This window comes from Mastacembelus armatus, chromosome 24, assembly GCF_900324485.2.
Source record: "Mastacembelus armatus chromosome 24, fMasArm1.2, whole genome shotgun sequence".
Classification (NCBI taxonomy): Eukaryota; Metazoa; Chordata; class Actinopteri; order Synbranchiformes; family Mastacembelidae; genus Mastacembelus; species Mastacembelus armatus.
This window is the reverse complement of record NC_046656.1, coordinates 13,263,142-13,287,053: the sequence shown is the minus strand read 5'-3', so window position 1 is coordinate 13,287,053 and position 23,912 is coordinate 13,263,142. Positions and strand designations below refer to the sequence as shown.

The following is a 23,912-nucleotide window of genomic DNA, read 5'->3' as shown; positions in this document are numbered from 1 at the left end:
GGGAGTTGCTTTGTTTTTTCCATGTATGTGTGTTTGGAAGAAACCTCATCTTGTTCAGAGTGTACAACACTATGCACCCTCTGATTTCCTCACAGTAAAGCCCTTATTCGCACGAGCAGATTCCTGCATAGAGATGGATAGGAATGAAAATGAGTCGGCAGCCTGTGCGAAGGGTCAATGAATGTGTTTGTGCACTCTTGTAGTGGAGGAAGTGAAAGAGCTCTTTTACCCAACATCCAGCTCTCTCTGCCATCAGGTGCAGCTGGATGTGTCGGCCACATAGAGTAGTCACATGAGGAGATCTTATACACCAGACAGTACACCCATTGTCATGTCTGCCTGTTATTTTTAGTGTGTGTGTGTGTGTGTGTGTGGAGCGTCACTGGGGCTAGGTGCACTTGTTTTACAGTATCAAAATTATTTTACAATAAAAAGTATTAAATCTTAACTTTTTAATTTTCAGGTTGTATAAGGGTTTAAAGTGAACTGATTACAACCTGTAGACTTTTTATGCTGGTGGTCAGACTTTACTTCCACTCAGCACATTCCTACTATATTGACACAAACTTGCCAGTATGTTAAAGGTCTGCAGAAACCACAGTGTGAAGTTATTAGGGTGTAAGTCACTCACACTTCTGGATACCTCAGATAAACAGCATCATTCAGTGTGTGCACAGAATTATAAGATTTATCTCTGGTTTTCCAGCCACAGGTCAAAATATTTCTTTTTTTTTTTTTTAAACTTATCTTTTTGAACGTAAAATTCTGTGTTACATAATCCTTGGTGACACAGTATTTGTAGTGTTTATTGTGAATATATATGCATGCACATCTCTGCCTGAGCCTATATAATGAAACGATGAGATGAATCAAAGGGTTGGGGCTCTTAGCTCAAGCCATTATGTCATGAATAATTAATAGCACTAATACTTCAATTTCAAGTCACCTATCTGATTAAATTGATTATTGGTTGAAATTGAAAATGAATGGAACTATCATAAATAGCACATGCACATACCATTTGCAGAGCATCAGTTGTACGTCTCCTCTCAGTGGTAGACACTGCAGGCCTTTACTCTCTCAACAAATCATACAAAATCCGACTTTTTCCTTTGGCTGCCTTACTAACAGTATTGATGTATCAAACTAAACGTACAAAACGGAAGTAAAAAATAAGGAAGATCTCACTTCCCATGACTGCATGACAAATGTCCATTTCCCAGAAAGGACTCTAAAGTTTAAGCTTTGTGTTTCCAAAAATATACAGCCATAAATAGGTCAATATCATCAATAACAAATTTTCCAGCCATGTATAAATATGCAGTAGTTCAGAAATGGCAAAAGAGAAGCTATTTCCATAGGTACTGGCTATAGAAGCTGGTGACATATTTGACATTCACTGAATGGCATCATGACTGTGGTGTCCCAGTGAAAAGCCCATGTAATCTGCATTGCCGCATTAGTTCCTGTCTCTTAACTCTTGTCACCCTTTAGTGACGGTGGTTTAGGGTGACAAATGGCTTCGGAAGCTGCGTGGTCGGATCATCATGCTGACTTTGCGTAGCGAGTAATAGTCAGAGTCTTTCCAGGAATACCAAACGATTCCATCAGGACCCAGCGGCCCCCGGCCTTTAGGGGTGTAGTGGCCTCCCTGCAGGATCAAGATGTAGTAAACACTCATGATTCTCAAAACGAAGTTAAGCCAATTTGTACAAACTCACCCTGTAGTAGACGCCATTAAGGTTGGCATAGAAACATTGGTTGTACCACCAACCAGCATGGGAGATCTCGGCACAGATGTTACCACTGTCTGGTGTACTGAAGCTCTGCTTGTCGTGGTACCAGCTAAAAGAGTCCTGCATTGTGCCACTGAAGCCTGATACGTGGAGGCGATACTGATGCTCCTCATCTTCCACACTGTACACACATACAGATGAACAGAAAGAAATGATGCAAAAGATACAAGTGGTTGTGCATGTGTTTGTTAAATGTTTGTGCCTTTGGGTATGACAGACCTGAAGCTCTGGTAGAGGGCATGTTTGTGCTTGTGGCTCCAGTCCTCCAGGTCAATGCGGAGACTGTAGTCTCCCTGGGTGCTCAGGTCATGTATGTGGTCGTTACCGAGCCAGAACTCTGAGTGCAGGTCACCAAAACCGTCCCTGTAGTCCCTCCAGCTGCGGTCAAAGCTCACTGAGCCGTCAAGTCGCCGCTGGATCACAGTCCAACCACCGCCTGCAGCAGAAAGGATGCATCACAAGGGGAGAAAAACATATGCCACGTCTAATGGCTTCCTCTTGGGGTGTGAATACACTCACAGCTAAGCCAACATTTAACCCATGTCTAATGTGTCATGTATGTCCACGTAATTGTATTGTATATGACTCACCATCTGTGTCCATATCACAGTAGACCTCCACAGGCATGCCCGCAAGCAATGGCACTACAGTGTATAGACCAGACCTCCTCACTCCATTGTAGTAGATTGAAGCACAGTCTATGGGACAGGTCCTCATATGCTGAATCTCTGAAGGAACAATATGACACAGGACTGAGTAGCAGTAAACCAACTAAGGGAGTTTGGTACCCTCTGCTGGTTGATCACAGCATGTGTGTGTGTGTGTGTGTGTGTGTGTGTGGGAGAGAGGGAGTGTGTACCTGGGTGCAGGGCTTCTTGTGCACTCATGAGAGTATTGGGACGGACAATGTTGATCAAACAGCCAGGGCTTCTTTTTACTTTTTTCACCAAAAGTGTCAGATTAAAGAGTTGGTTCTAAACAGAGAGACAGACTGTGATGAACCACTCAAAGTGTTTGCTTTAAAAAATATTTCAAGACAATACCTGAAACACAGAAAGTGAAACAGTTGGGATACAAAGATGCAACGTACCTGGAGGTCCAAGATCAGGGTGCCCTGTAGGTGCAGCAGCGTGGTGGCTTCAGCATAGTGCACCTCTAACTCATGAAAACGCTGTGTCCAGGAGATATTCAAATGATTTCTCTCTTCACTCTGACATCACACACACACACACACACACACACACACACACAATCATAGACAATAACTGAAAAGGGGAAAAAAAAACAAAAAGATGTGCAAAATGACAGTGGTTACCTTGTAAACCATACCACTTTTTTATAGCATTTTTTTCTCTGCTATGATTTCAATTAAACATCTAATGTTGATCTTCTATTACTTACAGCTTCCATTATCACAAACTGAGGAACCCTTAACTCTGCCCTCTTCTTATATACAACACACACAATACGTGAGCCCTGTGTACCCCTGACCCATGGGAGTGTGTCTGCATAGGCTCACTTCCTGAGACGCATGAGTAGGAGAGCAGGAGTCTAATCCTGTTAGTGACTAAGGTCAAGGACGTGCTGGGGGGAAACCAGCTTGACGAACAGGAACCACCTTACAGTCTACAACTGTATACAACATATAAACATCATTTCATGTTTCCTCTAATATATAGCACAGGAAAGTATTTTTACTCATAGTGAGGGTTTCACCAAAGTGATGACCCTTGAGCTAATCAGAGTATATAGGCCAATACTCTGAAGTTGACTCCTTTTCAAATAAAAGCAATATATGATAAAATATTCATGCCTAAAGTGCCTCTCAACCAATGCATTCTGCTAAGTACATATGGAAAGCTCACCTGCAGCTGGAGAACTTTGATGAGGTGCCGGTGGTTCCTCAGCTCCTCCTGCAGTTCAGAGATGGTCTCCTTCAGCGCCTCAATTTGCCGTTTCCTCTCCTCGTTCTCGTGCAGCCAGTAGGAAACCTCGTCCGTGCAGCGAAACATATCTGGACATCTCTGCTCATCCAGCTGAGGCAGCGTGGCCACTAGCCGACACATCCCATCCTCCATCACCTGTTGGATGAAGGAGTGGGGTCTTTTCAACCATGGTTTTTAATGGGAAATGAAAACATAACCAAAGCCTTCCAATAACCCAGCTGTGCCTTTTCCTCTGACATGAGCTGTTTTTAAGGAACAAGTACAAGTAGTTTTTTTTAACTTAAACTATAATAATTCATATGCACTTTTACTTCTATATGATTTTGAATGCAGTCCTTTTTACATGTAATGGAGTAATTTGAAAATATTTTCTACTGCTGCTTTCTTGCATGTTTAATTGTGGATTCCTAGCAGTGCACTTTTTAAGTTCTCTAAATTCACTTAGAGCTGAAACATCATTTTGATTGCTGCTAAGCTGAGAGCTGACACATCTGTAGAATAACAGGAAGAAACTGAAGGCTGTAATAAGCTTCTATTGCAGTACTTGTTTACAAAATATCACTTAGCTATGTATTTAGGATGGTTATAGTAATTACCTGGTTAGTGTACTCCCCACACTGGGAGCCTCCACCATTGTGCTGAGTGGTGGCGTTCAGGTTGTTGGCTTTGGCCTCTGGGAGCAACACGATGAAGATACAGAAAGCAGAACACACTCTCCAGCCAGGAGGACTGTATAAGGACAGGAGAGACATCGCTGCCAGATGGTTAGTCTGTCCCTGCCTGCTGTGTGGGAGTTGGGGTGGGACTCTGATGTGTTTGCTTCACCATTTGAGGCTCTGCTGGCTCTTCCTACAATAAAAAAAAAAAAGAAGTTATATTTCTATTATATTCCCTATATCACACTAAAATCATGTCCTCTCTCCCTATCTGCAGTATTGCACACAGGCACATATCTGTGCCTTTATCTCAGTATGACTAATAGGACATGAACCTACTGTGTAAGTGAGATTAATTAAGAGGAAGGTGATCCCCTCAGTCTATCACATTACTGCAGTTTGTCCTCAGGTAACTGAATAAACACACATACACTAACACACACCAGCTGCTCTTGTAGCCAAACTGAGGCTTGGACTTCAGCTAAGCTTAATTAGGAGGAAGGTGATAGTCTATATGTTTTCTAAGTTTCCAAGTCTCACACAGTATACAGTAAATACAGTACTTGATACAGCACAGATAACAGAACAAATCTATTCTTTTAGCAAATAGATTTTTTCAATGTCTGTTAAGGAAGGGGGGGGACATTTTTTTGTGCACATATAGCTCTGGTGGAAAAGGAGACGTACTCACCCCAGTTGCAGATCGTCTCCTATCCCAGTCCTGGCCCATTCCTGGCTGAGTGGTTCTCTCCATTTTCTTCCTTACTTTCTTAGCATCGCCTTCTGAGTCAGTCAATCTCTCTCTCTCTCTCTCTCTCTCCCTCTCCCTCTCCCTCTCCTCTGTGTGTGTGTGTGTGTGTGTGTGTGTGTGTGTGTGTATAGACATCTTAGTCACATAATCCACCTCTAAGAGGATTCACAGTGTGGAGAGAAGACGACAATTAAGAAAGTGATAATAAAATTATGGATAAGGAAGATAATGTATTAGTGAAGAAAAAAGAGAAAAAATATTTACTAGCAATATCCATTTTCCATAATAAATGAATGCATAATGTGCTTTATTAGTCTTGATTGGTTAAAAAAAAAAAAAGCTCATATGTTGTGAAACGTGTGTTTTGTGGTTGTAATGCTTACTGGATACTGTGAGGAATGAAGTGATTACATAAAGGGTCAGATTTTAAAACATCATAGAGTAAACTAGAGGTTGAATCATGGCAACTGGACTTTCAGTTTCTAGGTCAGCCCAGCACAGGAGGAGCAGCTCCGCAGGACCAGTCAGCTGTGCACCTCCATTTAAAAGAGACAGGACACTCATTTGAAGACAGTGATGAACGCAAGGCCACAGGGTGGCACTATGCAACAACTCAACTTGCCTGTAGTGATAATGAGCTACCCCACTCAGGCCTCGAAAGATCCCCCCTCTGGTGCTCTTCTTGAGGTTTCTTCCATTTATTTCTCACATTAAAGTTTTTTTTTTTTTACTTATATGATTCAGGGTCTTAGGAGAGATGTGTTGAACAGATTGTGAAGCCCCTTGAGTCAAATTTGTAGTTCGTGATATGGGGCTATATAAATAAAATTTGACAAATAACACGATAGAACCACAAGGCAAGCAGTGAAGATGCTGTTTTCTATCAGAAGTCACTGAAGCCAAAAATAACTTTAAGGCTTAAAGCAAACAATAGAGCAGGACAATTTCAGCAAGGTCCGCAAAACCTGGTGAGGAGCAGAGTGTTATTTATCACCAAAGGTTAGATAGTGAGCACATATTACATATATTATAAACAGATGAGAAATGTTAGCTCTATATTTATAACTTATATGACTTACACGGCAGTGCTGTAAAACTTGCTTACATTAACTAACCTTAGCTAGACCAGTTATGCTTGTAGCGGAGAAACACTTTGATATTGAACAACAGTCTGTTTTATTGCTTTTGAATTTAACTTGACATTTGTAAGAGGAAGTGACACAGTCAAATGAGATGCAGCATCTATTTAAGTACACAGATGAAAAGGTGCAGTTTAGTTGATTTAACCCTTTTATGTGCTTTCAGTTACATTTGCATTAGATTAGATTTATAATTGTGACTCTATATTCACCACTTCTGGTATAGCCTCGGTGACAACATAATGATGCACTGTTTACTTCTGCATTTAAAGCTATTCATCACGTTGAACAATTCATCATCTAAAAAAAAAAAAAAAACACAAAAAAAAAAAAAACGCAGGTAAACATTTGTTATGGTGTTGCGTGAGTTTTTCCAGCACGTTGACACCGAGCTAAAAGCTGAGGCTGAGTGATGTGACAGCTTGACAGGGTGGAGGACAGGTGAGGATGCTTTAAAAAGGAGGTGGAAGCAGAGGAGATGGGGGCGGGAGGTACATATGTTGTTATTGCTGTTACGTGTAAGTACAATTAAGAGTTCATAAGTAAAAATATAGTCTGTCCAGTTGACTTCCCCAGACAAATAATACAAGACCTTTTGAGACAGGCGAACTGGCTCTATTATAGATACCATTCAGGAGTAACTAAAGGGCAAAGGTCACAAAGGCAAAAAAAAAAAAACTAAGGCAAATGACGCATTAGAATGAGGCTGTTGTAGAGAGACTGGATTTGATTTAAGGTTCCGAAAAATATGCCTGGTTACTGAAAACCCCCAAACTGAGGACACTGTGCAGGTGCATGATTCAAAATTCTACCATCTTACAATTTATATGGTATTTTATCTTATGCAAAATTAGATAGAGATAGGCTGTATTTAAAACACAAGCTCCAAAGTACAACCAGAGTGCACCTAAATACTGAACAAAAAGAAATCTTGGCAGGAGAGGAGTTTTCCAACATGACAATGATCCCAAACACACTGCAAAAAAAAAAAAAAAAAAGTATGTCTGTCAAAATTTCAGCTGGAGTATTTTACAGCTGCAAGAAGAGCAACATAACGACTCCAGCACAGTGTAGCTGAAAAGAATTCATCTGTGAAGAATGACAGAACATCTCTCCACAGATCTATGCAAGACCGGGATTATCTATACACAGGAGGATTGAATTTATCATCAAGACTAAAACTGGAAATAGAATAATATACAGAATATTTTAAATAAATCAAAGTCTATGAGTTACTTAAGTCAGCCGAGTTTACCAAACACTACTATGGGATGCTCTTCTCCCTCCATCATGGCTGTGTAAACAAAGCTGTCGGTGCAGTGCTCGTCATTTTTGCTGCACGCTTGCTCACCAACCACTACCCAGACAGCCATGTTATCCTAGATGTCAAACATTAACGCTGCACATATTCTACATTCACAGAGCACTTCATTCAGTGAGCTGGCTGACTGTATCGCATACAATTGCAATCAGAAATTTAATACCTGACACCTAAGACCTATGAAAGAGGGTTGTTAAGTAAGTTATAAGTTTCTTAATACAGCGATTTTTTTTTCTTTGATTTTATAAACCCTAAATGAATCATGCATCTTCAGGGCAGGTTCATTCCAGAAATAAACTGCTGGCTCATTGTGAGCTGACGTCAGTGAACAATAGAGCCTGGGTTCAGAGCTGTGGTTGAGAGGCTGACATTTTCTTAAGAGGAACAATGTGACAAGTCCATCATTAGCAATACAAAGAGAAGTGTGATTTATAAAAGATGCATTTTACAAGACAACTTTGCTTTTGGCCTTTGGTTCCCATAACACTTTGTATCTACAAAATAAAACCAGATGAATGTTTAAAAAAAAAAATGAAACGTTTATTACCAAATGCAGTGAGAGGATCTGACTATCCATATATGAATGCTTTATCTGGAGCACGTGCCATTAAACCTGAAAGTTGCTCATCAAAATGGAAATATATCCGACTTCATAAAGTACACGCTCAACAATCACACACGCTCAAGGACAAGGACACAGATTTCAAGATCTAGCTTAAAGGTTTTCTGCTGTAATTAATCTGAGGCGACACTAGATTCATCACTGTTCTCATTGCTATCATGTATCATGTGGACCCTATTACACGAATGCTCTACAGAGATGTGCTAAAACAGATTACTAAAGTAAAAGTAGAAGACATTGCTCCAACATATCTGGGAACCGAATGGACCCCCTACACAATCCCCCCCCTACACAAGCCTGATGTGCTGTTTGTCTAAATGATCTCAAATACTTAATCTTCTGAGGCAATTCAAACATAACAATAGATCCAAAATATAAGTATCACCACTATATTCCCCCCACTGCTTCTCTGAATGATTTATAAGAAACAGCCAAGGGTTTCTAGTTCCCTCGCAATAGGCACTGATTACAGTCCACTTCAGACACCTAACCTTCCCTCATTCATCCGTCTGTGCTGGCTGATTGATCAACCACACATTTGCCTCCTTCTGTTGCTGCCTTGCCTGAGGAGTGACTAAACCAACGTTTCCATAGTACAGCATGAAGTAGTACATTAACTTATGTCTTTTTTAATATAACAGAGATTATTCACTATACTATAGAGATTAGAGTGGGTCACTTGTCATTGCAAGAAATCCTTTTTCCTTATTGGATCTATTGTAAATATATAAATATTGATTAGAGCAGCTTTAAACACAAGCATGCGTATAATTATGCTGAGTTTTAGAATTAAACACTATCTTTTAAGTGCAAAAATCATAAAAAAGTGAGTCAGCTAAACATCTTGAGGTTAAATTTGATGTGTTGTATATCAAGCTGACAGATACATCATAATCTTATCACAGCCCCATCCTGCTTCAACTGTCCTCCCTCTTGCCTCCTCTAGTTGAGCCGTGTGTGTGTCTCCAGAGGACACACCTCCACTTCACAAGACAGAAACAGCATTTCACACATATAGTAGTGGCTCCTCCCCGAACTGACAGACTGCGGCGAATGTGAGTGTCTGTGTGTGTGTGTGTGTATCGCATGGAAATGCACTAAAGGAAGTAATACCCTGTAGGTGAGAATAGACGGGTAGAGCAAAATGTGAATTAACTGGACAGACATCAGTCACTTTAATTCCACATCTCCAGGTAGAGTCACTGTATCATCACTGTGCCTTTTTATAGAATACAGCTTCTTTTCAACCCACGCACTGATTGAGGGCATGGAGTTTAATTCAGTAGAGACATGATCATCCAATAAATGAATAGTGAATGGTAAGAAACTATTGAGATAGATGCCATTCACTATGAAACAGTAGAATCACCTACATTATCTGAAATAAGAATCAGGTCTTCAATGTTAATTCTAGATTATTGCCAGCAATAAAAAAACCATTTTCTCATGGCTATTTTGAAAAAAAAATGCCTCAAAAGAGAAGAAAACACCACAAACTAAAAATGACTAAAACAAATCAGTTGATTTACTGCAGATAACAGATTTCATGACTATTGACAATGGAATTTCACTTCATATAACTGTTCTTGTATTTAGTTAGAGATTTCAAGCTGTTTACTCAATATCGGACACTTATTCTTTTAAAATGTGATTGAAAATCTAGATTTGTTTATAAAGCTGAAAATCTATTACGATCAGAAACAGGGTGTTGTGGATTTCAAAAAGATAATATACTTTATTATTTATTTATTTATGAAACAATAGCAATCACAGTCACTTGGGGCATAAACAGTAGGCTGCCTCTAGCTGTTTTTACTCATCTCCCAGTTGCTCATTCTCCTTATGTTTCTGGGCAGACTTTGTTCTTACATGCACCAGAGCATTAAAAACTAAGAAAATGAAAGTTGAAGACAGATTTTGCTTTTTTAGCATATTAATATTTGCTAATTACAAATATGATTGAGTGTTATTGGTGAGTAATTCTCTTTGTAGGTAATTTGCCACAGTCCAGATTTTAGACCTAATGATGGCACTTTAAGGTCACACAGGGATCACAATTCATCCTGATAGGGTGGGAATATCCACGTCTCTAACCAGGTTAAAAGAAAATTCATTCAATAATTAACCCAAACCAAAAATGTCACAAGTGAAAGTTTGTAAAAAGTTCACTGCAGTGGATCCAGTTGTTGGACCATGCTGGACATTGTCCTCCCTATAACTACACTGCTGGTGTAGCTTAAAAACACCCATCACTTTGTGTTCTTCTATTCTTAGAAATGTTTCATTTTAACTGTTCTAAAATTAGATGAACACTACTGATTGAATAAGACCCCTGTTTTGTTCCCACATAGCCAGCTTTAGAACAGAGGCACTCAAAGATCTAACAAGACTGATGCCACACACACACACACACACACACACACACACTGAATCAGACAAACAGATACACAAACACACAAAATCACACAACACAGGGGCAGCAAACAGCAAGCCCAATAATATTTATTCAGAAAGTGTATTTTCTACTTACCTGACATATTTCTTTTAGAGAGCAGACGTATTTTAATGTACCAGATGTTTTATTCAGATAGCCGATGTATTTTTCAGAGACCCAGATGTATTTTTCAGAGACCAAACATGTTTTTCTGACCATGACGTACTTTTAGTGACCTGACGTATTTTTCTGAAGCTGATGTATTTTATTGGACCAGACGTATTATTCAGAGGCCAGTTGTATTTCTCTGGACCTGACGTATTTTTCAGAGACCAGACATATTTTATCAGGACCAGACAAATTTTTCTACGTCCAGTCGTATTTTTCTGAGACCAGTCGTATTTTATTGGACCACTCGGATTTTTCTGAGACCAGTCATTTGTTTTTGGACCAGACGTATTTTTGACCAGTTGTATTTTTGAGAGAAGTTGTATTTTTCAGGATCAGATGTATTTTAATTACACCAGACCTACTTTTCAGAGTTCAGTCCTATCTTTCAGGACCAATCATATTTTTCAGGACTAGACTTATTTTTCACAGACCAGACATACCAGACATTTGTCTGAAAAATACGGCTGGTCCAGTAGAATATGACTGGTCTCTGAAAAATATGTCTTGTCTCTGAAAAATATGTCTTGTCTCTGAAAAATATGTCTTGTGTATGAAAAAATATGCCTAGTTCTGAAAAATACGACTGATCTCTGAAAAGTAGGTTTGGTGTCTGAAAAATATGTTTGGTGCATGAAAAATGTGTCTGGTTTCTGAAAAATAAGTCTAGTCCTGAAAAATACAAATGGTCCAGAAAAAATTGACTGGTATCTGAAAAATACAACTGGACCAGAAAAATATGACTGATATCTGAAATACATAACTTGTCTTTGAAAATAACAACTAGTCCAGAAAAAACACGACTGGTCGAGAAAAATATGTCTGGTCTCTGAAAAAAGATACACACACATACAAGCATGCACACACACACAGACACACATGTCCAGATGTGCTCAGACACACACACAGATATACGTATACTAATACACTCAGACACACACAGTTGCACACACCCTTGGACTCACCCCTGCACACATACATTCATTGATACAGACTCATACAAATACACACAAACACACAAAAACACAAAACACAAACACAGGCAGAACTGGTGATTCACAACACACTGGAGGCCTGTTTTTCCTAAATGATTAACTCAGCTGAACTCACATTATTTTGTTTGGTATTTTGTTTTTTTAATTCCCTTTACTAGTCCCACAATGGGGAAATTCCATTACCACCCAAGTGCACACACACAGCAGTGAACACACAAACACACCGTGCACACACACCCGGAGCAGTAGGCAGCCAACGCTGCAGCGCCTGGAGAGCAGTTGGGGGTCTGGTGCCTTGCTCAAGGGTCTCACCTCAGTCATGGTATTGTGGGTGGACAGGGCGCTGGCTATTCACTCTGCCCACCGACAATTCCTGCCGGACCTGAGACTCGAGCCCATGACTTTCAGGTTACAAGTCCGACTCCCTATAAATGTTAAATGTTAAAGTCTCCAATTCTTACCCCAAAATGTACCAATCTGAATATAGGAAGATATACCGTATTCTTACGGTACATACGGTACTTTATATTTCCCAGCATGCCAGACAATTCTTTTCCTGATTGTAGAGAGAAGATAAAATACGCCTCCATCACAGCATTAAACATACAGAGTTAATGTTGATGATGATGATGATACCAGACAAAATCACTCAACTGCATCTAGAGTTTTGTCCAGTTTTTATGTTTTTCAGCTGCGCCAAGCCACGCCAGTGACTCACACTTTAAGAGTTTTATGTAATCAAGTGCCAAGTGATTGTATGTATTGTTAATGAAAGTTGTTAATCACACAATGAATACTTTTAATCACACTAAAGTGTTTGTCACACTGAATTAGACCTGCTCTGTTAGCAGCAATGGGTTCTCTGCCAGCTCTAGCCAAGCACTCAACACCCTGAATATGATCACATATACATATATACTATTATATTCCCAGTTATAGATTAGGTGACCTTACAGAGTTTCTTATTATAGACAAAATGCCATAGTTAAAAACTAAAGCTTTTGGCCAGGGACTAGGACTTGTTGGCTCTGAATACATCCAGATACAGTATGTACAATAAGATCAATCACTGAAACAATATCAAAGTGTGTACTGGTTATGTAAGCAGGAGTAAGCAAATGTTCTGTTCAGATGAAAATTAACCCACTGATTATTGTTACTGTTGTTCTCACTACACTTTGTTGACTGTCAAGAGTCTGTGGAAAAGATTCATTGCCCTTTTTTTTTGTGTTAGCAAAGAATAAAGGAAGACAAGTAATGTGCTGCCATGCTGCTGTATGGACAGTAAGTGGGATCAAATGTGACTCTAATTTGTACGTGCAGCCATGTAAAGTAACAGTGACCTTACACAGCTGTTTAATTTACTGTAAAGAAGCAGTTGTGAGAACAACGTGACCAAGTGCAACCGTCCACTTTGACAGTAATCGCACAATTCATTGGCCCTCGTCCACTTCCAGACCAGATTAACAGGCTGTGACAGACCTTTGCCACCAGAGAAGGACTTCGAGAATACCAGCATACTGTACAAAAACTACTTGGTTTGGTTTAGGGGATTATCTTAGGGGAAACTAAGTTACAACACTGACTGATCAGTTTGAAGCAGGAAAGAACAGCTGTCTCCTGCAGACATTCAGACAAACTATCAGCAAACAAGAAGAAACTGATTTACAACTGCATTCAGCCTGAAAATTTGCTTCAGTAAGCAATATGTGCTATGACTTTGTAAATGCAATACCCTGCCACAAATTAGATTTTGCCTCACATGGCCTGATAACCATGGCAACAACACCACATGGTCAATTGTGTAGAGGAAAGATTCTCCTTCCTGCTCAGAGGATGTTGAAAAAAAGAAAACATCTCAAATGATAAAAAACAAAAGAGACAGAAGCTGCATGCAGAAAACCAGGCCCTGCTGTGACCTTCTGCTTTCCTGACTGACAACAAGTGATGAATTTCTACAGTCCCTCGGACTGTACATTATATCAAAGTGTAACTCCATCCTCCCACGCTCTCTGTCCACAGCGTGTGCCAATCATAGTGTCACACTTTCTTTCCAATTTGCATTTGCATAATGATGTGTGCATGCATGCATTCTGCAGCCTGGCACTCTGTAATTAGAGGACTCTGCTATTAAACCCTTTTTACTGGGTCTCCCCCATTCATAGCAACAAGAGACTAATTACAATGCTTAAAACTGGGAATCCTGTATATGACTCATTTGTTATATCAGCTAAAGTAAAATGCAGTCTTTTAAGTTAAATATAAATAATGAGATCATCCTCAGTGTTTTTCCAATAAAAGCTAGAACCAATGCAACTGTGAGTGATATATAATTTTAAAAAAAAAGAAAAATTGGTGAATATTAAAGAAAGGGAGAGTTTAAAGCACTACGTTTTAGTTCTGTCCCACTTCTAAAGCACAAAGTCAATAATAGCTCTAACAAAAATCATTCAAGTCATATTAGTCTGTACAGAATAGTGCTTTTCAATACAAATACTACGCAGACTCAAAAGGTCTACTACCACACTAGCAGCACTGTGAGGTTTCTGCACTGCAGTGCATGGAAATAAATATTAAATATTCCAACACCAACACTATGCTCATGTTTAAAACTGATAATATTTACCACTGTCACACAGCAGCAAAGAACTGCAAACAGCAAACAATTGGACCAGTTGTGCATCCCAGTGGTTTTAATTACAGCAAACCATAAGACCTCACCCAGGATGACTGGCCTCCTGAGCACACAAGCTCTTAAATCTACTAAAATAAATGAACTACGAATAAAGTCGACAGAATGAATTAAAGATGCTAAAAAAGCAGATTTAAATGGCTACAACAATCACTGTCTAACCAATGCTAAAAGCACCACAACAAAAGCAGCAGCAATGTGAGGGTCAACACACTGACAGTTTAGTATCAGCCTCAATCTGCATATACAACAGCAGAATTTAGAAGTTGTCAAGTTTCGCTTACCACCATGATGTGAAAAGATGTTGCCATCCTCTGAAGTATAACTGAGGAAACCTACAGCCATGCCACATGGGAAAAGCAAGAGGAAGCCACACCGCTAACAGGTGTTATAAACATCGAAGACACCTGCCTCCCTAAACAGGGAGGAGCTAATGAAGCCGTGAAGGCTGTGTTCAAGAGCACACACCCCATAAAATGACACAACTCATTTGAATGCTCATCACATTTTTGAGTAAACCCTTGTGCCAAACAGTCACATTAAAGCAAGAAAGGTTTTAATACATTAAAATGAATACATTAGCTGTAGTATTGGATATTAGTTTAGCCTGCAGTCAAAATAGGAGACATCAAATGTCACCAAGGAGACAAGGATTCATGTCATTGCGCTTATTTCACTTTTCAAATTTTAGTATGAGTGTCCCTTCTCATCAGAAAGTCCAAGACCTGTACCACTGCTTACAGGCATGAGACAAAGCTAATGAAAATTGCACTGACTGAATTAAATCAAGGATTATATGTCAGCCAGATGATGGAGGTAATTTAATTTCTCCAAATTCAGGGGTCATCTGTGGTAACTAATACAGGAGCCTCCACTCAAGTCTCTCCCCTACACCAGCTGTAGTGAGAACACTCTGTGTATGAGCAGAGAATTATGTAACGCGTAAAGTAAAATGTTGCATCTTTCAGTACTGCATGTTGTTTCATATGAGACGTACGTGCATGTGTACTACAGCATGTGTTGTAATCCCACACTCTTACACCCTCTTTTCAAACGTTGAGTTTCATTTTATACATACAGCAGCATATAAACATTTTATATTTCCCATCCACCATCTTCCACAAATCATTTCCACTAATTATAGGTTGCTGCATGTCAGTATACTACTACCTTCATCGCTGTTCATTGTGGCTGACAAATTGCAATGCTGAGAAAGCAATGAATTTGTAATTTTTTTTTCTTTCACTGCTATAATTTTCCACTCTTTTCATGGTCCTGCAATAACCCAGAGGGAGCTGTTCTATATCTATGGGAAAGAATACTTATGGTGATGTTTACATTGATCAATTCAGGGTATTCAAGGTCCATAAATTCAAAATCTGTGTGCATCAGCAGGGGAAATATGAGACCCTGGATCTGGCTCATCAGACCACGTTTAAAATTCAGGCTCATAGATGGAGGAATGATGAAAGTTGAATTTTACATGAGATGATGTGTGTAGACAGAGGGTGAAGGCAAATGGTAACCTGAGTGTACAAGGACACAATCAATCTTCCCTCATTTAATTTATTTTAAAAGCCAACATCGTTTTTCTAATATAATGCTGCAAGGGATTTTGTTTTGCTTCCATCAAATTTCCAAATTTCATGGCCTACAGATTTTCTATGTGGGTGTGTATATTCCATATATATACAGTATAAAAAGCATTTTTGCAATGCTGGAGAATGAGGAAGAGAAGTGGATAATATTTTATTGTCCAGACTTACGCTATGAGGAATAGTTATCATTCAGTCCAACAGATCCCATTAAAGACACAAAGCCAACAATAATTAAATCCATGTCTTAGTAGTTTAAATGAAGCTCTTAGCACTGAGGAATAAGCTGCAGTATATCAGGCTTTTGCTAACCAATATTTGTTACTAGTATTTGGTTTTGATATATAAATATATATATATGAGAGAGAGAGAGAGAGAGACAGAGAGAGAGAGATATCAGCAGCCTTAGCTTAACCTTGGCAGTTTGTTTTTCCTTTGAGCAGCTCAGCTTGTAACTTAACATTTTTTACCTCTCAGCACTTAGTGTGTCTTCTCTGCAAGACAAGTCATAATAAATCCAAATACCTTTCAAATCCACCCACATTTAAAATGTGTATTAAAAATTAATTCAAAGTCATAAGAAGAATGGATTAAGGCTAATTTGCATTTAATGGCATTGGATGCTTGACAGTAGGTACTTACAGTATTCTACTATTAATGTCTGTTTTTTAACAAGCTTTTACTGAAGGTTGGTTCTCAGCACCTTGATGACGCCCTGCTCTAACCTTTATCACTGAGATTATTACACACATTTCTATTCACTGAATACTGAACTTCTACATTTTGTGCTCCACTGGATGTTGTGCCCACTATGAGACCAGCATTCAGTCATTCTCTCAGGCACATTGATATTGATGTGTTTTAAAGAAGAAGAAATAGCTTTTATCAAAAGTGCATAACAGATGCAATGTGAAGAGTTCATCTACAGTACGTATCCATTACCTGTGTGTGTGTGTGTGTGTGTGTGTGTGTTTATGGTGACAAGACCATTTATTTTGGTTATGACTTTTTTTTTGCCAACACGTCTGTGCCAAAAGTATCAAGAGGCAAATACAGGTCAGTCAGGGTTCAAACTATAAACATCATATATATATGAAAACACATAAGCAAGAAGTCAAGAAGTCAAGTTTGGTCTTTTCTCAGTGTTATATGACTGATTAAAATGAGGATTCGTTATGAGACGTCGGCTTCTTGCAGTTCTATTTGTCCAAATAGATCAGACACCTTTTCCACTTAGCAGAAGTGCGATCTTTTCTGCCAAATGGAGAATCATTAGTACTGCAAAGTGATGCAGCCAAATGCAGTGTCATGATATCCTACAGACAGAGCTAAACTGTGGCTATATAGTATTTTAAACTTAAATATTTTTCCAGAATATTTGGGCCTTGTATTGCTGCTTAAAAAAACAGCACTTTATTAATTGCTGTGTTACCTATAGTGTTTCCACACATTAACTATCTCATGCTGAATTACACTATATGGTCTCATCACATTGCTCAGCAGTAAACATAATGTTTTGTGGCATAGTGTTTTGTTTATTTTAGTACAATCAGAATTTTCTAAGTCATTCTTGTTCTATTACATATTTCAGTTTCACAGTAAAATAGTCAGTGATGCTCTCTTTGGACTGTCTGCCCCTACTATTTGAGGTTCAGTGGCACAAGAAAGAATACTGTGGGACAAGTGAGCAGAGAGACTAATGGATCCACTGGAGCAGAACAGATTGCAATGAGAAAGATACTGATACTACTACAATATTAGAGAAAGGGTTGGCACTGACAAGAGGTTTGACAATCCTACAAAGGCTTTGTCTTCACAGGTCCATGTGCTCTTAGGATTTTAGTTCAATAATGCTGTTTGAAGACACCAATGAAAAAAATACTGTCATTTATGGAGCCTTAAGTCACTATGCAGTAGTGATTCAAATCAAGAAAGTGGATTTTTTAGGTGGACATGACTGTATTTATATTATTTACACTGGGCACTGTCACTGGGAATACATGGTACATTTACTTGGGACTTTTATTTGGGATTTATCACAGCAGGACATCTCCAGCTTTAATTTTTATAATGAGCAGCTACTTTGGCCACTAAGACAAACAGTGTCACTGTGATAATTGTTGGTGTTCAATTCATACACAGACTGTTGCAAATAAGCAGAATGAATTAAAATCTGTTCACTACCAGTACCACTTCAGTTCAGATGGTGCCTGCAGTGTGATGTGGATTTGCAGATAGTGAAAAGTACACAACGCATAAAGATGAACTGCAAATACAGTAGAATTTCCCTGTTCCCGTTCCCTGTGTGTACAGTACCCGTGAGGGAAAGAATACTGTGACCTACATGGTAGGGAGCACTGTGATCTAACACCCACACTGTTCATCTAACTAATGTGCAGCACGATGAGTGTATGAAGGGTGTGTTTGAGAAGCAGCAATAAAAATGTCTGGTCATTGTTGCATTTGGGAATGTAAAGCAGTCTCAAAACTGCGACCCTAAAGATAAGTTTGATTTGGATTTTTGCACATATTAGCAGTTCAGTTTTACATCTAAAATGTGATGCAGGGCTCATTTTGATACATATTGTTTCTGAGCTGCAATAGGGTATTGTTGGAGAAAGAACCCAAGAGTTAATGAGCTGTTAGGCTGCAGTGGGTTGAAGACGCCAAAGGGAAATGGGTCACCACATAGTCAGTGTGATAAGAGGAGAGGGAGGACTTCTGAGGGTGCTCTCAACCACATAATAATATACTTGGGCAAGGAGCTTATTATGCAAGGTACAAAACCCCATTCGCGCTGTAGATGCTTCAGTAGAGTCGCACTCAAGGTTTCCCTGACATCTACAAAGACAAGTATTTTTCAGTACATGCTAATTAGTTGTTAAAATTTGAAAGATCTTATGTTGTTTAGTGTTGGTTTTCAGTGGTTGTGCCTCTAGTGAAGGATGAGGTGGGAGTTAAATATGAGAGTCCAATTCACTTACAGATTCCCCAGTTCATTGATTGGCCTGTCATTGCCTCTGACCGCTGTTTGTCACTCGCCTGTGAAGACGGGGAAAGGCTCAGGGGACTGCTGTAAAAACGAAGTGCAGATTCTTCAGTAAAAACACGTGTGTGCGCTTGTATTTCTAATAATGTGAGGACCATTTTGAGCAGCATTCTATCAGAGTAAGGACATCTTGGCAAAATGAGGATTTTTTTGGCCAGTCTTCAAATTTTCAGACTCCTGTTTGCAGGTTAACATTCGGTAGCAGGGTTGTAATTAGGTTTAGGTTAAGGTTATCTTAAATCTGAGTTTAGGGATTTATATATGACAGTTAAGGTTAAGGTAAGGGCCTAGGGAATGCACTACATCAATGAGTGTCCTTACAAAGATAGAAAGTATTTGTGTGTGTGTGTGTACCACAATTACAAATAAGAGACAGTGGCAGAGTAGCAACACAAAATCAAACAATTATCAACCCTTCACTTTTCTGCTCTGAAGACATTTTCTTTAGTAATAAATTCATCTATTGTCAGAAGTGAAATTTAGACATTTAGAAGAAACTGTCATTTTTACAGCTTTATGAATAGTCCCTGTAATTTCACCACACACTGTCCTGTTATTTAAAAATCGCACCTCATGTGGTTGTTGCTGCTGCTGTCGTGTGTGTGTGTGTGTGTGTGTGTGCATTCTTGTGTTTGTACTCAACCCCAGAGGAAATGTTCTTCATTTTCTTAGTGACAGGATGTGGTACTGATCCCATAATAATCTCGGATCCTGCAGGAGGAAGAAAAGGGTGGAAAGAACAGTCATTGGCAAAAATATGCCTGTGTTATCTGTTATCACCATGAACACAGCAGCATATAAAAAAAAACAGTACTGTTGATAATAATACTGTTATTGCAGTATTCTTGCATAACAATAATAGTAATAATAATAATAATAACAAAAAAGTAAACAAAAATTCACTGTTATACTGTGGAAGTACAAAAGGACCATAAACAATAATAAATGATCGCATGGTGTGATAAATATAAAGGGACCAAATATTTTGCTAATTTCCAAATGCTTTGCTAACTGGACGAGCTGAGTGAAAAAACTACACTTGTGTATTGAGACCTGTGTAGTTCAGGTGTGATTACCTCCATTGTAACATATCAGAGCACTGAAAAAATGTGAAGTAGTAGGGAAGACAATGAGCTACAGACAAGTTGCTCAGACACAATATTAAATTTAAATCTCTTGTAATAAGCATTTGTCCTTTTCAGTAGATGAAATGACAATTTCTAACCTGTTCCACTTAATATGCTCCAGAAAACTGAGTTTCAGCTTTATAAATGTTTTAATAGTAAGTTATATTTTGGCACTTACCATCAGTAGAGGTTATGTCCTCTTACCAGCTTGCATAGTAAAGTGTGATTATTAGATCATCAGCATTCTCTGCCCGAAATTTTGTTTTGCCTCTTCACTGTATCATGCAGATCACTTCTGAAGGACATGACTTATTTTACAGTATGTGCTTGTATAATATTTCTCATCACACATTTTCTTTCATCTCAACTTTGATGTTTTTAGATACTTTGCACCTTTTTTGTTTCTATACTGCTAAAGGCATCCTCAACTCTCTGAAGAATATCTGTTCAAGACTGTTCAGTAATTACTGTAGCAGCACAAACATTTATACTTCAAACATTACAACTACAAGACTGAGTTCATAGTCTATGTGCTCATTTTTACAGGTCGAGCATGTGCATCTGTATGTGTGCACTTGCAGGTGTTTCAGGTGTACATGCACATCGACCGTATTCGTTCGGCTCAGTTCCCGATGACTAATCTTTGCACGGATCAGTTAACTAGTCAGGAGATGAAAGACTATCTTCAATTATGTTTGAGCTCTGTCATCCGTCAAGAACCAGTGACTGGAACAAACAGACTTACCGCTGAGTGTGCAAAGTTGTGTTAAATGCAGCTTAATGAGGGAGAAGCCTGAGACCAATATGAAAAATATTTCCATGAGTGCTAACTATGTATGAAACTGTGTATCATATGCTCTGTGCTCCCCCCATGCAGTCAATAATCTTTATGAAAACAGAAATTGCCCGTCTCCAAATGAAATTCTTATTTAGATGAGATTTGAATGTATGCAATTATGTTCATCAAATCTATGTTTTTATATTTGAACACAAAGTCAGTATCTGTGTGGAATTACGCCTACTGATGGTAGTTTTAGTAGATCCTGATAGATTCAGGTAGATTCAGAAGGATTTGGGGTAACAAATGTGATTAATTTGCCAAATGTAAAATGTAAAAATGTAAAAGAGTCTTTACAATAAAAGCTTGCTGACAAAAACTGTTTCTTTCGCTACCTACTGAAAAATACTGAAAAAATAATATGTATAAAGACAATTAAAGATAATTAAAGATAATAAAGATAAAGATCATTTTCGTAGATAAAGTAAAAAGCACAAAGCTTAGAAATTCAATTGTAATTAATGTCGGATTTCAGTAAAAAATGACTGTGTAAGTGCCTTTTGTAAAACAGGTCACAAGTGAACTGCCTTACTGTGCCTCGAGCTGGTATTTTGTTGTGACATTAAGCAAGATTACAATGGTAATAGGGTACATTAATACAACAATGTCACCAATAATAAGATTACTGCTATGGAACAAAAGCCATATGTCCCTGCTACAGGTGCAGTCCTGTTCAAAGGAAATGGTAAACCAATTAGGACCAGAGATGCTGAAGCATGAGGTTATGCCTCACAGGGAGACGATTAATGAGATTAAAAACAGCCAAATGGATTCATCAAACTTTCTGTCTATAAATACATAAATGAACCTGGAAAATACTCAAACGCTTTTCCTGAGCAAGTAACAGAATATAAAACAAAAGTCACATTACTGGTCTGAATGGATAACCAGGGAGACAGTCCCAGTCAGCTTTCATTCCTCATTTCTTCACGGCAGTCACGTTAAATAAGTCTAATTTCATTTTGCACAGCTGCATTATATCCACAGGCAATTTTCTTTCAAAATAAATTACACACTGCTCCATACACAATACAGCTCAACAACGGGCAGCAAAGAACTGGCCAACAATTTAGGCTGCAAACTCCACCTGGAAAAACAAGGAGAAGAAATGGAAACTACTGTCACAGACCATGAAGACAAAAACAGACATATTTAGGAATTTTCAGCATCTTTATCTATTAGGTTCAGGTAGTTAAAACAGTCTGGCAAAACATGACAGCATTAAGGGTAGGGAGTCTTTGTGAAGCAGCAGAAGCCCTATTAGATACATATATCCATCTTGCTCGGGTGCTAATGAATCCTGCTCCTTTCTGGCTGACCTGACCTCTGACCCTGTGGAGAGCATTAAGTGGAAAGAAAGTTCAACCTGCGTAGCTTCATAGTGGCTCACAACACTTACTGACTGCAGGATAAAATAATTAGTACAAAGCCTGTCTCAAAGCCTGTTTAGCATAGTTATCCACTATTTGCAGACATTTCCATTTTTCTCCTGCTCTCCATCTGGCTGTTGGCACTGCAATGCCTTGTAAAAGAAATACACAGTTAGGTGGTTATTAGTACAAAAAAAATATGTACCCAGGGTGAATTAACACCGATCAACTGACCAGATCCATTGGTGTCAAATAATCTCTCAAACTATCACAAATATTTGTATGTCAACACCAAAAATGTTTTGCAGGAATACAACAAATAAAACATCATCCAATAGAAGCATTTTCAATTACAGCAGAATGGTAGCCATAGCAACATAAGCAGACCCAGTACTCAAACCATTAATGGAAATGGCTCGTGAGCTCTCTGGATGAAATTAAGAGAATTACTGTACAAATTAAGGCTTTCTGCTGGACTCCTTTAGTAAACAGTGATATTCAGAGAGGCCAGAGTGGGAGGCAAGACTTAAAAAGCAGAACTGAGAATTCAGCAGAGCGCCATCAAAACCCCTTCTGTTCACGATATGTCTGAAACAAGAATGAATAGAGTTTGACAAAAAGTAAACTGAAGACTTCAAAATGACCACAGACAAAATGAATCACTGTTATATATATAAAATAAGCACGGCATCACTGAAGATAATGGAAGATGAAAAGAGGACTTTATCAGACTCAGACTTCCTATCAAAGTTAATGTGCCATATTTTGAGATTGTGGGTGTAGTTTGGGTTCTTCACTCAAGTCATTTGGAAATAAACTGAAGAAGAAATGGTCAGAAAAAGAAGGTAATTACAAAAAAAAAACAAAAAACTCAGTAGGAGCAGATGATTTATGGTAGGACAGGCTATTGTATTATTTAAATCTAGCTGCAATCCATTAAAAGCATTTTAAAAGGTGGAGCACAGTGCAAGTATGAAATTGTATTATGATTTTATTAATGTCATGCTGGACACTGATATATTTAGATATTATATAGATATTTTCCAGTTTGCTTTTTCAGTCTTTTGCAGGCGATTGATTTCTTTTTACAAACTCAGCTATTGCGAGTCTGAAATGTCAGCACATACTGGACCTATGAGTTATTCCCAATATTAGAATTCATTTTACATATAGATAAAAAATATTATTTTTGGAGCTATGAAGATATGACACTTCAAATGTGTGTGACAGAGACCACCACTGCGCAAGTCTCTCAATCAAATTAGCAGTACTAACTAATGCAAATGCGATCAATACTGTGGGCACATGTCCACACACTCATGAGGACAGAAAAACGAGCTGAAAAGCAGCAGACAATCAACTTAGTGAAAATGCCCGTCAGCCTTGGTTTTCAGTACATGTGTAGTGTTCACA

At 38.6% G+C, this 23,912-nt stretch overlaps 1 protein-coding gene across 4 annotated transcripts; it reads right to left on the bottom strand.

Annotated features, from left to right (window-relative positions):
• Positions 1-145: 145 nt before the first annotated feature.
• LOC113137642 (angiopoietin-related protein 7) lies at positions 146-19,834 on the bottom strand. 4 transcript variants are annotated; one of them, XM_026319454.1, is made up of 11 exons: positions 19,808-19,834; positions 19,100-19,188; positions 5,090-5,304; positions 4,339-4,591; positions 3,662-3,877; positions 2,887-3,006; positions 2,656-2,770; positions 2,387-2,524; positions 2,016-2,232; positions 1,722-1,917; positions 1,505-1,651 (listed from the first exon to the last, which is right to left on the bottom strand). In XM_026319454.1, the coding sequence occupies exons 4-11, from the start codon at positions 4,492-4,494 to the stop codon at positions 1,505-1,507; spliced, it is 1,305 nt and encodes a 434-aa protein (XP_026175239.1). In that variant the 5' UTR covers positions 4,495-4,591; positions 5,090-5,304; positions 19,100-19,188; positions 19,808-19,834. The 4 variants fall into 4 exon arrangements, 3 of the variants coding, with proteins under 3 accessions (XP_026175240.1, XP_026175239.1, XP_026175238.1); XM_026319453.1 differs by lacking the exon at positions 19,808-19,834 and adding an exon at positions 19,735-19,763; XR_003296373.1 differs by lacking the exons at positions 5,090-5,304; positions 19,100-19,188; positions 19,808-19,834 and adding an exon at positions 146-1,310 and having other exon boundaries at positions 1,388-1,651; positions 4,339-4,494.
• Positions 19,835-23,912: the final 4,078 nt, after the last annotated feature.